A 15729-nucleotide genomic window follows, 5' to 3' on the forward strand; every position below is an offset into this window, starting at 1 on the left:
CCGCATATTGCTTGACATACGAGGAACAAATGCAGGGCTTGATTGGTTGGAAATATTGGATTTTTATCTAGCGAGAGATATAGGTGACTATCTGTTGTGGCGATCCCTTGCTTACCATTACCACACACACGGACAACTAACACAGAAGCGATCGAAACAAGCAGGTGGGGATTCATTCATGACCATAACTTAGGTAATTCATTGAGAAGCAGACAACTTTGGAATTTTTTCATCATTTACAGAAATTTGTGAGAAATCAAAGTGTTACTTTGAGACTTCTTTTTTGAAGTTTATAAAGTTTCGTATAATAATGTGCTGATTTTTTTGTATGTGTAGCCGTAGTTTCGTATAAAGGCCAGTAAATACAATTTCCACTCAAAACACTTAACGAGATCTAATACGATTTGGATTGTTATATATATATCTATACAATATATATAACACCCGTGGGAAAAATTAAACAGTCTGTTCGGTTTGTTTCTTAATGTTGTTGTAAAATGAAATCGTCTATAAAATACCACAAAGAATATTAAAACCATTGTAATCCGTGGTAATGTGCAAATAACGTTACTGACAATCGATGTTCTATATTCCAAGTGAGTGTTGAAATACGATACCTGTATTATGGCCGAAATCTCCATATTTGATCTGACCAACAATGCTTCTGTATATCATTCTAAAGATGACGACGACCTCTACTGGGAGTACTATGGAGGTAACGGGACGGAAAGCCATTCCCCATCCAGCTGTGGGGATTTGTCCGATCGTCACCGCGACTACACCCAAATTCCCGCCGTAAGCATGGCTATAGCCGTTCTGTATAGTCTTGTCATATTTTTGGCTGTTACCGGAAATAGCTTGGTTATTTGGACAGTTTGGAGAAATACCCATATGCATACAGTAACTAACTACTATATTGTTAACTTAGCTATCTCAGATCTCTTGGTTTCTGCGATTGTCATGCCCTTAAAACTTTTGGAATATACAGCACCGTGTGAATGGCACGTATTTGGCAGTGATGCTCTGTGTTCTGTACTCAATTACTTGTTGCCTATATTTGTTTTTGCTAGTGTTCTCACCCTTGTCGCTATTTCCCTAGAGAGGTAAGTCGATTGATTTTATTGGAAGTTTAATTACTCTATAACAGTATTTCAATGTTTTTGATTCTTTCCAAATCCCCCTGATAATTATACAACATTTCTTTGTATCTAGATATGATTGGCTTGGTTAGGTCAATTGTTTTCAGATGTGGCATTGTGATTTTTAAAAGGGAATACCAATTAGAAAAACAGGAATTCATGTTTTATTCATCAGTAATCAAAGCACACTTCTTTCGACAGTGCACCCCTGATCCTTAGGAATTTCAGACGGGGGTCGTTAATTCCATTGAAACCGGCTAAAAACTTACTACTACCCGTAAAGTGTTATATTTTAGCTAGCGATCAATGGAATGCCATAGTCCAGGATTCAATTTTGTTATATAATTTTATAAAACTCAATTTGTTTTCATATCAAGAGAAATGGGTTTAACGTCCACTCGACACATAATAAGTCATTTCGGGACTAACATATGGTTCAATTCTATTTCCATAATTCGCTTGCGCGTAGGGGTCTTCAACGGTGGGACGAAACCGGAGGACCCGGAGTAAACCCACGAGGTTGGACAGGCGACCCTACTCCTTGTCACGTTCAACCGGGATATCGAAACCACGCTAGTCGACTCAATGACAGACTTTATGATACAGCGCGCACGTGCTAACCATTCCGCCATCCAACCCCCCTTAATCTTAAGACTTGACAGCAGATGTTTTAAATTCTTAACTACCTTGCATATTATTTAAGCCTATCGGTTTTTTAGTTTTACAATTGTATCTTAAATTGGGCGAACTCCTTCTGCATTTAAAGGTATTTATGATATCTTAGATTGATCTGTTCTTTCAAATCGAGTCTGCGTAGGTAAAAAGTGTCATTTGATATATTAGCGATATTTGTGGAATTATTCGTCTACGCTCACCTTTCCACACATGACGCATTCACAAAAATCCGACTTGTAAACATGTTGATGTATTATTTATTAGAAAGTCACCCACGTTAATACGGAGAAATTCGTTTTAAAGTTGCCTATTATAGAACAATAGACAAAATACTGCAACAATTCAGTCACTTTAGGCAATAAGTACCGGTCAATTTACAAAAGTTATCATAAAAGGCGTTTGGCAATACCCACTAAAAAAGTTCAATGACGTACACGCAGATAGCAATTTAGATTTTTGATCTTACGTGGTCTTTAATGTTCGTAGACTACTCTGCCTCGCGATAGTCAAAATAGTGTACCACGGCTTAGCCTAATTGCACATCACCATAGATTATGCAAAATTGACAATGACATGATCGTGTAATCTACCTTTACCCCCTTTCTATCCTAGTTAATCTTATTTCTATTAACGAATTATGGAACTGCACAACGGCGGTTATTTTTCTTAACGGTATGGACCGAATGGTTGCTTGAGAATAAATTCGTTACGAAATATGAAAGAAGAGCGAACTTGTTTTTGGAGAATAGTAAAAAAAGGGGCATTTAATGGATAACGTGCGTGTCATTAATGGCCCTGTGTTTTATATATTCACACCATAGTCACAGAAACATGCTGTGTTCTGATTATTTCTGATTTCTTAGTTATAGAATATTTGATTAATCAAAGTACAGAACAATGGAGACCCGTTATAGTACCTAAGGCGAAACCTTTAAAACGTTAATCGAACACGACACCGGGTTATCAGCGAATGTATGTTCAATCTAGGAAAAAAAAGGACAGAATTCTCAGTAGAATAAAGGAGAACCCTAATGAATTCTTCTGATCAGGGCAAAGGACTTTTTCTCGGGCACATGATGGGACAAGTCAAAGGAAGAAATCGATAAAGAACAAAGTTGTCTGTGGAATTAAATAAAACCTCTTCGGAATTACTGTTGAGACAAGAGGAAGAACCCTATTGGAATTCATCACTCGCAAATCGTGGAGTAATGTCTCTCCGTTTACGTAGAACCCAATCAATGTACGACAGGTATAATAGATTAAATTGGTTTCTTTCGATTTTATTTGTCGTGCGACTTTGCTATTGGCTAGTAGGGAATGTGGAACACAAAATCAGTTATTCGGGCGTTAATTAATTTAGACTTTTTATCATCGTTGGGAGCTGGGGGCTCAGTGAGTAAGGCACATGCTCACTACCGTCTTAGGAGTAAGCGCAATATTTCGTTCAAAGCACACTGCATGACGTATACCCGTCTTAATTGGTCCGGTTGGTGCAGAAAAACAGATCGTTGAACCGCATTTCATTTTATTTTATGATCATCTGATGCGGTATCAGTAGGATGAAATGTTTGGAAAATCGTGGTATCAATGGTGAATTTTGGGAGTGGGGGGGGGGGGCACACTTCTTTGTAAGGGCACCATATTTCAAAGTGGTGGGTGAGGGCTACCATAACACGCACACCCTCCTACCCACACCCAACGGGCCTGATACTGATTATAATCAGATTTCACCGGACCGTAATCCTATGAGATAATTAAAGGGACAAGAATAAACAGCTATAGGGATAAACGACATAATTATTTCCAAAGACTAGTTGATTTGATTACAATAATCGATGTAATATCATAATCATCAAATATACTTCATTAAGAAAATGTTCCTAGTCTCTATGATGTTATTATTGGCGTCTGTATATCTTTTAATTATCACTTATTATTCACCATCAACTTATCTTATTAAAAGTTTATATATCTTCCGTATCCTCGATACGCTAACCCGCACGTAAGTGCATGTTGATCGATCCTTCAGTATTCGTCAATTAGTCCTAAAGTGATATCTTCTACACGATCGACAATGTGTGACGAAGCCTGCTACCGCCAGGGCTAGACACTTTGTACTTTAAAGGCGATCCTAACTATCTTTCATAAATTGAATGAAGTACGGTAATTGCCTCGTTCCGCGGACCATCTTATTGGCGACGGCATGTTACAATTCTCGAATTATAAAGACCTTGAATGATATTCAGCGTCACTCGGGCGGTAGCTCATTCGTAGCCGATTCGTTGTCCCAATAAGCCAGGTATTAGTCGATCCAGGGTTCCATCGCCCAAAGTTCCGGTTAATCGAAATGGTCGCAATATAATTTACGAATTACGAAGACAAGTGAATAAAATTTCAGCCTTTTGAAAGACAATTTGATTAGACATTATACAATGAAGTTTCGAACCACCCAAATTGTGTTCTATTTAGCGGTTTCTTTCGATCCACTATTTCATTTGCCTGAATGAGAATTGGGCTTCAACCCAATAATGACAATCCAGGAGTGCTAAAATATACAAACATGAAATGAAATGGCCATTTGCGTCATACTTTTCTATGCCAACTGGGCTAACGTGGAAAGTTGTGAACTGAATACGACACCATGGCCTATATAACTCGGATTTCTATTTTAAATGGTATAAACGAAACCTCCGGTTTTCGCTTCATCCATACGACCAGACATGTTTCCATGCCACGTCATCCGCCCCGCACTATTGATAACGGTAAACCTGTCTTGAATGCCCCGGGGGACCTTCTGGGCCAACGCCGAGATCGAACGCGGAAAATGCTTTATTTAACGTCCGCTTCCACCGAAGTGATATCGCAGACAAAGAGTCGGTGTTAAATAATAAAAATATCATAGTTCACATTGTAAACAACTGCGTGAGCCGACACGGGGATCGAATTTTGAAACTGCAGGTTAATACGGATGCTGATATGTACCCCTTCGCTCTTTTTGCCTTCGCGTTAACTAAGGGGTCCTATTTGTCCTAATCGTCGCTATTTCGTTTCGTCATAAGTTAACAGCGCAAAGGTAAGAAGGCGAGTAACATCTTAGCTTCCAGTTGTTCACTTCTTGGCTTCACTTCGTCGCTATGGGTCTATATATCACTGGAAGGCAAGACACCGTTAAGCGATTTGTCATCGTTTTCCAAGATGTAGCGACGGGGCGCGGTGTGGCCTTTTGTTGCAGCTCTTTAGCTTCCCCGTCCAAATTAAGGGGAAGGTAAAAAAGGAATACATATCGGCTTCCATAGGTTAGTGAACCAGCTATATACAAAGGACAATTGCAACGGGGTTTAACGTCTCGCTGTTCTGCACCGAATATAAGGAATGTAGTCTATATAGTAAACATCTTTGTGGGTTGAACACTCATTGATTCTACAAAATCAAAACACGTAATACATCTGGAAATATACTTCAACGTTTTGTTTTATTTAATCACTCCCATTCTCAATTGGTGGTTATCGAAACTGCCAAGAAGGCAATGAGATTCGACCACCAACCCTACATCGTAAGTAGATTTCATTCTTGATAATGGATGTGAAATGGAAATTATGTAAAAAAGAAAAGTATGGGTGTTACACTGATTATTGAATGATGTATACAAAATAATTTATATTTAGTAACTGCCAATCTTATTAAAGTTAAAGATGAATTTCTACTTTCACTTAGAATAAAAATATCATATTGAGAAACACTTAGACTTCTGTAATGGTTAAAAATTCTATGATTAAAATGTCTCCTTTTTTTAAAAATCTTTTAGTAGATTTAACTTCACCTTTGCGCAAAACGAGTAAGGTTCTAACTTGTTAACCTGGGAATCACGCGTTGCACCCCGGTGTTGGCCGAGAAATATCCTCGGGATTTTCCGATGTGGTTTTACCTTCTCAAGTGACGAAGGATACAGCGTCTGTAAGGAACAGTATCTAGCCATGCAGGTGAGAACGTGTGCACATGGGCGTTTACGTAAAAGAAACCTTGACGGTTACAGTTCGGTCAAGGATAGGCTGTAGGTCAACATCTATCTCATATCAGACTACATTGGTGTATGCCCATCTTCATTTTTCCGGTTGATGCAAAAAAAGTAGGAAATTAAACCCCGTTTCATTTTATTTCATTTTGTTACTAGTTAAAGACCGACTGTGATGACCGTATCTTTAAAGTTTTATCATTACGAATAATGCAGTTGAAAATTGGACTAAGTCTTGCAGCAACACTCGACATTGATTAGATTATTTAGTGAATATTTTGAACGACCTACCACAGCTTTTGGTGTAGAATTGAATCAAAGACGGAAAGGTGCATCGAACTGAGAATTGATGCGATTAACTCTGACAGTGTTAACGTCCCTAAAAACATATTTCTTGTTATACTCCATTCGCTTCCTCGATATATTTACAACCCTATATTACAGCATATGACACTTCAAGATTAAGTCATGAATTTAAACTGAAAGGAAGTAAGATTTGTTTTAATAATTTATGTCATCTTAAAGTCCCGGTTCCACTTAGTCCAAATCTGATTTCAAATATATTTAATAGCTAATCTCTAGAAAATACATAAAAAATGTTATATTCCATTCTTGGATTAACCGGATATACTCTGTTACGAAAATCTAAAAGGGTGCAGAAAATATGGTACAATATACCTGGCAATATATTATACGATTTTAGAAGAATATTACACATTTTTGGTAAATATGACAATCCATACTACAAAGTTGAAAACGGGCTTCTGATTTCTAGGAGACAATGGCACTTGAATACTGTGGGTTTAAAATTATAATGAATGGATGAAATGGGGTTAAACGTCTTATTTTTCTGCATCCACCTTTGTTTTTCGTCCCATCCTAACGACTGGACGCTGTTCTTTGTCAAGGGGAAACCATGCTAGAAAATAGCGGGGAATTTTCTCGGACAAAAGCGGATCGTACCCTGGACCTCCTGGTAAGTGAATCAGTGTCTTACCCAATGTGTCACTAAAATTATACTGTGGATTAATAGTGGGCCAAATATTAACAATTATAAGAGATTCTGTGCTCTTAGGACGGAGGGCCTGGAAAGGACAGCTGTCTAGTCGTTCAGATGGGACGAAAAACCGAGGTCCCGTGTACACATTGGCGTGCACGTAAAAGATCCCTTGGCAGTTGGAATTCGATATAAGAGTAGGCGATGGTGCCGCTGTCCGGGCAAAATTTCCCTCATAGCATAATTCGATATAAGAGTAGGTCGTAGCGACGCTGACCGGGCAAAATTTCCCTCATAGCACACTGTATGGCGTATGCCCGTTTTTATTAACCCAGTTTAGGAGCAGAACAGTAGGACGTTAAACCCCATTTCATTTCATTTCTGTGCTCTTTTGTGTACAAAGCGAAACTGGGTTTGGGTCTTTAATAATACTATCGTTTGTTCTAAAGCCATTTAATTATATGATAAACCGTTTTCATTTTTAATATTTTATTGAAAAAAATTAAAATCATTTGAAAAAAATATATATGATTTTGTATAATTATCAAGTTATTCCGAAGACAATTCCACTTGGTTATATAGATTATGTAAAATTTAGATAAAACACTTCTTCTTTTTTTTTTGGTTTAGCTAAAATATATATATTTTTTCTTGACAATATCCTGTGTTTGAGAGAGAGGGGGAGTGGAAGATTATACACCCACTCAACACAAAAAAACGAAAGAAAAACATGTTTGGCAAGTAGTCCCACTACGTGTGGCGTACATGTCATGCGTAGGCTCGAAATCACTTGTACCGTCAACACATTATGCCATTTAACGCACATGTCATAGCTTGATACACTAGAGACAATATTACAAATATTTCTTAAGAATGCATAAGAAACAAAATTCTAAAATCTGTCACCGTATGCTTAAATTAGGTTAATAAATAATACCTTTGTTTACGGTTACTTTGCCAAAACATAGTCTGTGGGTGGAACACACTTTCTGTTTTCCTCGGTTTTCGTGGACTAAAATTAACTGAATCCAGGACTCTTTCCCGCAATTCTGTAATCTGAATTCAATGCGAATTCTACAAAGTATTCACAATTTATCGTAATCACGCTAATGAATCGATGTAATAATATGCAGCGCTATGCCTCGCTTGTTAAATGTATACGCAAAAACTCCCCAGAGCCGACATGTGATGCATACTCTCTTCTGCTACATATTTTAATAGCCTTGTGATCGTCTAGTATTACATCTGGTTATATTTGTAATTCTCTTCTTAGGATTCTTTTTCATTTTTTGTATTTTCTTCTTACAACAATGTTAAAGTTCGTTTCTACATTTTATATCAAGCACTGGATACATAGGTTACAAGCATATGTTACATTACAATACTTAAAATTCCTGTTAAAGTCTAACCAGCGTGGCTAGACTCAGGAAACCGTTACAACATATGGTCGTCTAAAGAACTCAGGCGACGTCTAACACTAAAGAATCTACATGATGTCTCTTGATCAGCCAGAGCTCTGATGGTTTTCTACCCTTCGGTTTCGGCTTTCAATTATCTAATTGGTCAAACATGATGTAATTAATTGTAATGATTGGTTACTAAACCAAATAATGCAATGGTAACTTTCCTATCATTAGTGATAAACATGGTATTCTGTTTTCGCACAGAACCAGCTATGGTTTGGTTTTAAAATCTTTTTACGTGTCAACTCATCACTCATTCCATTTAAGTGCGTGAGGTATGACTTCTCTACAAAATGAAACCCAATAATTAGTTAAAGATATAAAATAATACTATTATTAATTTAAAGAGCAAAAATTCTACTAATCTTATTACATCGATCGCCAATCTTCGAACTAGAAAATATAGTTTTCAGGTCATGAAATATCCGCAATAAACTAAATATCAAAACATGACTTTCGCAACATTACATGCCGGACACACAGAAATCTTGTCTATGCTTCCGTCTATATTTATTTAATGTAATTAATGACAAGTTTACATAATTATTTCATTATATCGAATGTTCCCGTATATTATACATAAACTTTATCTTTTACATTGCTTTGGGAATTTTAAATGCCCAAATATAACTTTATTATGTCATTTTAAATACGGCATGGTGTTTATTATTTCTTAACATTCTAGCTCGATACTGAGTACGATTTCAGAAAATGAAACCGGTTCGCACTGTTGTAATTATGCTTCCGAAATGTCACGACATTCAAGATTTAACGAGTAATGCTTCCGGAAAGTAAAGCCGGTTCGAACTGTTGTAAATACCGAAATTTCAGTGTTAGAATGTGTCTACAGAGAACCACGCCAAGTCGCCAAGACCGATTTATAGGAGCTTGGAAATATGGAAATAGCTTTGGTTAGGTAAAACCAAAATATCGCAACACGGATTTCATTAACTTTGGCAATATCCGTTTGATTTTGCAACTATTCTTGGGATCATTTAATGTTTTAGCAGATGAGTTGGATGAGTGGGTATGAACACAAGAAGTGTAAAGCACGGGGATGTCGAATAAATGAGCATCCGACTTATGCTTCCGATTTATTGTGATCCACTTCCTGCAAATGTTGTTTTAATGGTGCTTAGCCGAGTGACTTTATCTATCGTCTGGGGAGTTAATGGCCCCACCATTTCCCTGTAGAGATACGACGTACATTATCTAAATCTGCCAATTGTGGGTCTTTCCTTTTGGCTTCAAATGTTATATAACTCACAGAAGAATATTATTCTGGCAACTGTTCGACTTTTGAAAGTCGGAATAATGCAGGCGTCTGCCTTCCATACTCAAAGATTAAACATCCATTATGCAAGAGTTTAATCTGCCTATTGCATGTTATCTAAATTATTAAATACACATTAATTAACTGATCCAGGCCATAATCAACCCTCGGTGCCATCGTTAGCATGCGATCTTTAGTGGATTTGAATTCATTTTGTGGTGGATAATTTAATGCAAAACTGGCCGGATAATCGAGACTTTGTTTATTATAGATCTAACTTTAGTAAAGATGATCGAGGCTAGCCTAAAATTGAATCGTTAATATCTTGGATCGGAGTGAAGCAATTTGACTGAAATCTTTAGCATTTTCTCTATTCATTATCTATTTTTTAACAATTATAGCCAGAACTGTCAGGGTTATCTTAACTAATGCCCCATTTAATAATTAATCATTTCCCTTGAATGAAAATTATCAGAATTGTCTCCCCAATCACGGATATTTCGGACCTAGAACGGAAATATCGTATCCTCGGTCACGGATGGTTCCATCATTGACTGGCTAATACCATTCAACTGATTGATGTCATTGAATTATTCAGCAATCAGTCCATTCAGCTATCTTGCGGTGTCTTTTTTATTGCTTGAGTTTGTTCAATTGGTTTTACTGGTTAATTGATGGGTGTAATTTACAAGCACTATCGTATTTCGTAAGATTCCTTATAAGTTAACCTTCACGCTTTTGTCAAAGTACTTGATGTCTGAGCATTGGATTAGTACGTCTTTAGTTAAGATCATCAAGTAGCTTTGATCAAATTGACTTCCGATAGTACCTTACAAAGGTGGTTAAACGGCATTTCGGCCATATCTGATCTGCTTTGAAAATAAATAATTTCTGCCTGATTTCAATAACTTATATCACAGACAGTATTATAACCATGTTTACTGTTGAGGTGATGTTGGTGTGTGGTGTGTGTGTGTGGGGGGGGGGGGGGCGTTAGGTCTAAAGCAGTACATTGTCGATGCAAAGTCAATCCTTCACTTGTATGTGACCGGAATCGGGATCTCCTGTATAAACTCTTAGAGTTGGCACGTTAATCCCAAAATAACCTTGTTATATAAATTGTGTAGACGTTACATATTTTTCCATTCCTTATATAAATATAGATATTTTCGAGAAATAGCTATTGACATACTGTGTAACTAAGGCTGCGCGGGTATCAAAAACATAATTACACATTTCAGCTCAACAGCATATAATTTCTAACAGATTTTTTACTGCCCATATCCTCTTACAATAAATCGATTCTTCAAAGGTAGGCTATATTAAGATATCGGTTTTATCAGACGTATAATGTCGTGTATTATCAATAAAAAATATAGAGATAATCGCAAGAGAGACAATACGTCCAGATGTATTGTACCCAGTGACGTATGAAGGGGTGCAGTGGGCTATTCCCCACCAACTCGTCCTAGAGCCGCCACTGTTTTAACAGACACGTCAAATAAACTGAATTTATGAAACTTATTTCATTTAATTTCAAATTATGCACCAATGCCGAAACTTCGCCTTGTGTGGCCTGCCTTTTCCCCTTGTCAGTGCGTGATGCACGGGGGATCTGACAAGGACCGTGGGAAGTCGTTCAGATCGGAAGAAAACCAGAGTGCACGTAGGGGCAACATTGACGGTTGGAAATCGAAATAATAGCACGCTGCATGGGGGGCGACCGTCTACATTAGTCCAATCGGTGCAGCAGAGTAAGGCGTTACAACATCTCATTTCCAAAATCCCGAATTCTCCACTGTTTCTGTGAGATTTAATATCGCTATCACGCATCTTGATAGAACCACATCTAGATAAGTATTCAACCTTATGTCGCGATGCAATCTCTATTATCGCTATTTCCGATAATCTGCAATCATCCATATCCCTGCTAAAATTGAATTACAAGATTTCCGTTTCCGCTCCCAAAGTGCTATTGTTTTATTTCTTTGTGATGAACAAATATACATCCTAAACAAAACAAAATAGTCTATGAATAATATAATAAAACAACAAAGGACTCCGTTAGCCCACGACGGAAACAAGTGACTGTATATGTATGCTGGTTGTGGAATGCCAAATCCGGATATAGAAGACGTACATGTATGAAATACTATCTCAAAATCATCTTCATGACTACAGAATATTGTATACTTCCTGTAATATCGACAGATTATTTAATAAATCGGAAATGATTATACAGTGTAAAATGGCAAAGGGGGTACGTTTTATTTCAAATAGTTAGGAATTACTAAGTATGCAGAATATGTAAAGCCAGGCGCGCACTGATTCAAATCAACAACAAACATAAATATATTAAGCCGGATGCGAACAGATTCAAATCAAGAATCGAAAGTAACAAATTAAACCGGGCGCACACTGATTCGTGTCATCATTTAAAATTAAAAAATTAAGCCGAGCGCACACTGATTCATATCAATTATAATAAAAGGTCACACATGAAAGCGAGCGCGCACTGATTCAAGTCAACAACAAACAGTAACAAATTAAACCGTGCGCACAATGATTCATATCAATAATGAACAGAAACCGAAACATAGTAATAAGAAACAACAAAATTAAACCGTTCACACAATTGATTCATATCAATAATGAACAGAAACAGGTTAACTAACACTCATTGTTTATAATGTACTACGCGTAACCTAGAAACAGAAATATAATATAAACAAATAATATTCACACAATTTCAAAATGGTAGCGCATAGTAAATTTATGTGAATTTCTATAATTTATCAATGTACATCCAAAGGAATGTCATCGGATTCAGAGGGCGAATTTACTTCAATAGAAGTTACCATTGTGTGTGTTAATGGCACTTTTCATTGTGATTGTGATTGGCCCAATGCATCCTCATTTCGGTAAACAAAGCATAAGACATAGGTTTATTTAGCTTTCAGTGTTTATCCGCGCGGTTGTTTACTGTTTTTCATCGCTGCACATTAATACGAAAACGTCATTCAACCCGTTTCAGATAACATATTTAACACATTGATTCTGGGACTAACATATTGTACCATGAAATTACAACCTTCCTAGTTCAGTTTTACCTTTTAATTACATTGACTTAATTGATGATGTCTGAAGAAGTAAAACAATAAGACGCTAAAGGCGTAATATGTCCTTGAGACAACGTTAAGATCAAACATTGCTTTATGTAGAAATTGGTTGAACACGCGCGAGCCTAATATAGGAAATACAAAATAGGGTGAAAGACGGAACAATATAAGCAAAGGCTTTCCCTTCACATATCAAATATTCTGCTTAGCTTTGTAACTCCTAAGTTTATCATCCTTTATGTCTGAAAGATTCCCAACAGACCAGAAAATCGATCTTATGAACAGTTTCCAGCAAATTTATTATTATTATTATTTTTTCGTTTTGTTTTTGTTTTTTTATTATGTTTTTTTCACTTTTAGCTTTTCAGGTCTTGTTAGAATAAATGTGCCCGCCCAACTAAGGCGTTTATAATAAAGATGACAAATAGGAGAAAGATAGGTGGAGTTAAAGGACAGTATTGGTGCCAGTCATTATCACATATGTGATAGAACTGGTTAAACACGTTCCAAATATTATTTTATCCTTTTGCGTTCGTCACTTCCTATTGTTGAAAAATTGATTATTCATCTATCGTAGCAATGGCCTCTGTGATAAAATAATATTTGGAACGTGTTTAACCAGTTCTATCACATATGTGATAACGACTGGCACCAATATTGTCCTTTAAACGTCAACCTAACACAAAGCCTGGTCGCTTTACGACTAACATATGTTGTTGTTTTATTTCTATAACACGTTTGCGCTTGGGGTCTATAACAGTGGGTGGAAACCGGAGGACCCAAAGAAAAAAATAGAATGTTTGGCGCGCGACCTTACTCCTTGTCATGTACAAGACTGGGCCAGAATTCAGTTTGTACTAGCGACAAGGCACATAATTTTATAATACGAACACAGTTTATGTTATCCGAACTGATTCAAATAACATCTTTTTCCCGTTTTAGGATTGTGAATGGAAGGGGGGGGGGCAGGAGGTCGCTCGCGAGGTGTTGGTCGAGAAAGTTCCTTGGGTTTTTCTGTTGTGGTTTCCCCTTGTCGTGCAGGAAGTAGGGTCTAGTCTTTCGGATGGGACCGAAAATCCAATACAGTCCCGGCATAATACGTTATATATTATACTGATAAATCTAAGAAATTATATTGGTGATAATATATATACCATTTATTATACAACCTGTTATAATGATAACAAGTTAAGACTATATGTTATTAGTGTATGTTAAAGATAGTTTAGCATTCATTATATAAACTTTTATAAGCTAAGACTGTGATAGTTTATCATTCATTATATAAACTTTTATACCGACGAAAAGCTAAGACTGTATGTTAGTGATAGTTTAGCATTCATTATGTAAACTTTTATAAGCTAAGATTGTGATAGTTTATCATTCATTATATAAACTTTTATACCGACGAAAAGCTAAGACTGTATGTTGGTGATAGTTTACCATTCATTATATAAACTTTTATAACGACGAAAAAATTAAAACTGTGATAGTGTTTCATTGATTATAAAAAAAACCATTTATACCTACGAAAAGTTATGACTGTGATAGTTTAGAATTCATTATATAAACTTCTATAATGACGAAAAGCTAAGACTGTATGTTGGTGATAATTTAACTTTATATAAACTTTTATAATGAATTATTTAATGAATTTAGTCCTGATTGACATTTTTATCCAGTGCCAATCTAATATTAAGGTATGTGTCTGAAAAGCGTGGTCGGACTATCGGATGCTATTACTAACCTAGTCTATCATTATTCTTTTCCTATATTTCCGTTACCGCGGACATCAACGCCAAATCTCTGAGGGGGCGTTAGACTCCGTCAAGTCGCGCATGTATTGATTATGTTTTTACTAATCACGGACAAGGTCATTTAATGTCAATAGCGCCCAAATGGATGACTAATAAGAGAAGATATATTATAGATATGCATGTCTGACATATCATATCCAAAATTTAAATAACATCATATATTAAATACAAAAATCTGGATAATTGAAATTTTGACAAATAGAGAAACCCCGTTTCGAGTCTTTTTTGATATCAACTTTATCGACGAGTGTTGATATTTTTTTATGTCAAAAAAGACGAGTGGGAGATTTTATTTATCACCCAATCCTTACTAACATGCACATATAAATAAATATAATTCTTTGCTATAGATGTCACTTTTACTGAACCTGATTACATTACGGCGTAGTGATACATCATTTTTTGACAGCAATTCAACCATTGCAAAGTTCTTTATATTAAGACCAGTGTTTCCGCCAAATTCAATTAAATAAAAATGGTTCATTTTTAATATAAAAAAGAGGTTACTTTTAATAAAAAATGAACTATTCTTTGAAAAAAAAAAAGTAGTTCCTTTTTAATTGACCAATCAAATTCATGTAAAGCGATATCTCCTTAGGATTATGAAATTTATCAGACAAGCGATATCTACTGTAGAATGTATTATTGGGTGATAAAGCGACGTAATACCGACTAGGAGGAACGAAAGTTTACAGTGGATAACATTAATACAACTCATATAGATGAATAAATATGTAATGTATAAATATGCCATGTAATTAATATCAAAAATTCAATTCAGTTTAATTGCATATCTTTTGTAACTTCCATTCCATTCTTAATTATGTGGGCGCCGCGGAGATCCGGGGAGTAAGACTCTGGCTCGCTAACCAGGGGATCTCTGGCTAGCTGCCGGTGTTGGCCGAGAAAGTTCATCAGGATATTCGGCGCGGCTTCTCCTTGTCAGTGGTACAGGACGGGGGCCTGACAGTGAACATTGTATAGTCGTTTATTTCGGACACGAAAACCTGAGGTACGGTGTATACAATGGGGTGCACGTTAAAGATCTCTTAACAACTGGGATACGAAGTAAGAGTAGGTCGTAGTGCCGCTGTCTGGGTTAAATTTCCCTCATAGCATACTGTATGGCGTTTGTCCATCTTCATTAGCCCAGTCGGTGCAGAAAAGTAAGAAATTAAATAATATGATCTGTATACAAGAACATATCTACCTACGCCTGTGATAAGAATATCTG

At 36.4% G+C, this 15729-nt stretch overlaps 1 protein-coding gene across 1 annotated transcript in view; it reads left to right on the forward strand.

Moving 5' to 3' along the window:
- The first annotated feature begins 624 nt into the window (after positions 1-624).
- Positions 625-15729, forward strand: part of LOC130012879 (allatostatin-A receptor-like) — a 100326-nt gene continuing 85221 nt past the window's right edge. The window contains exon 1 of the mRNA XM_056100939.1: positions 625-1103. Coding sequence (XP_055956914.1) covers positions 625-1103 — 479 coding nt within the window. The remainder of the gene's footprint in view (positions 1104-15729) is intronic.

This window comes from Patella vulgata, chromosome 5 (genome assembly GCF_932274485.2).
Source record: "Patella vulgata chromosome 5, xgPatVulg1.2, whole genome shotgun sequence".
NCBI lineage: Eukaryota > Metazoa > Mollusca > Gastropoda > Patellidae > Patella > Patella vulgata.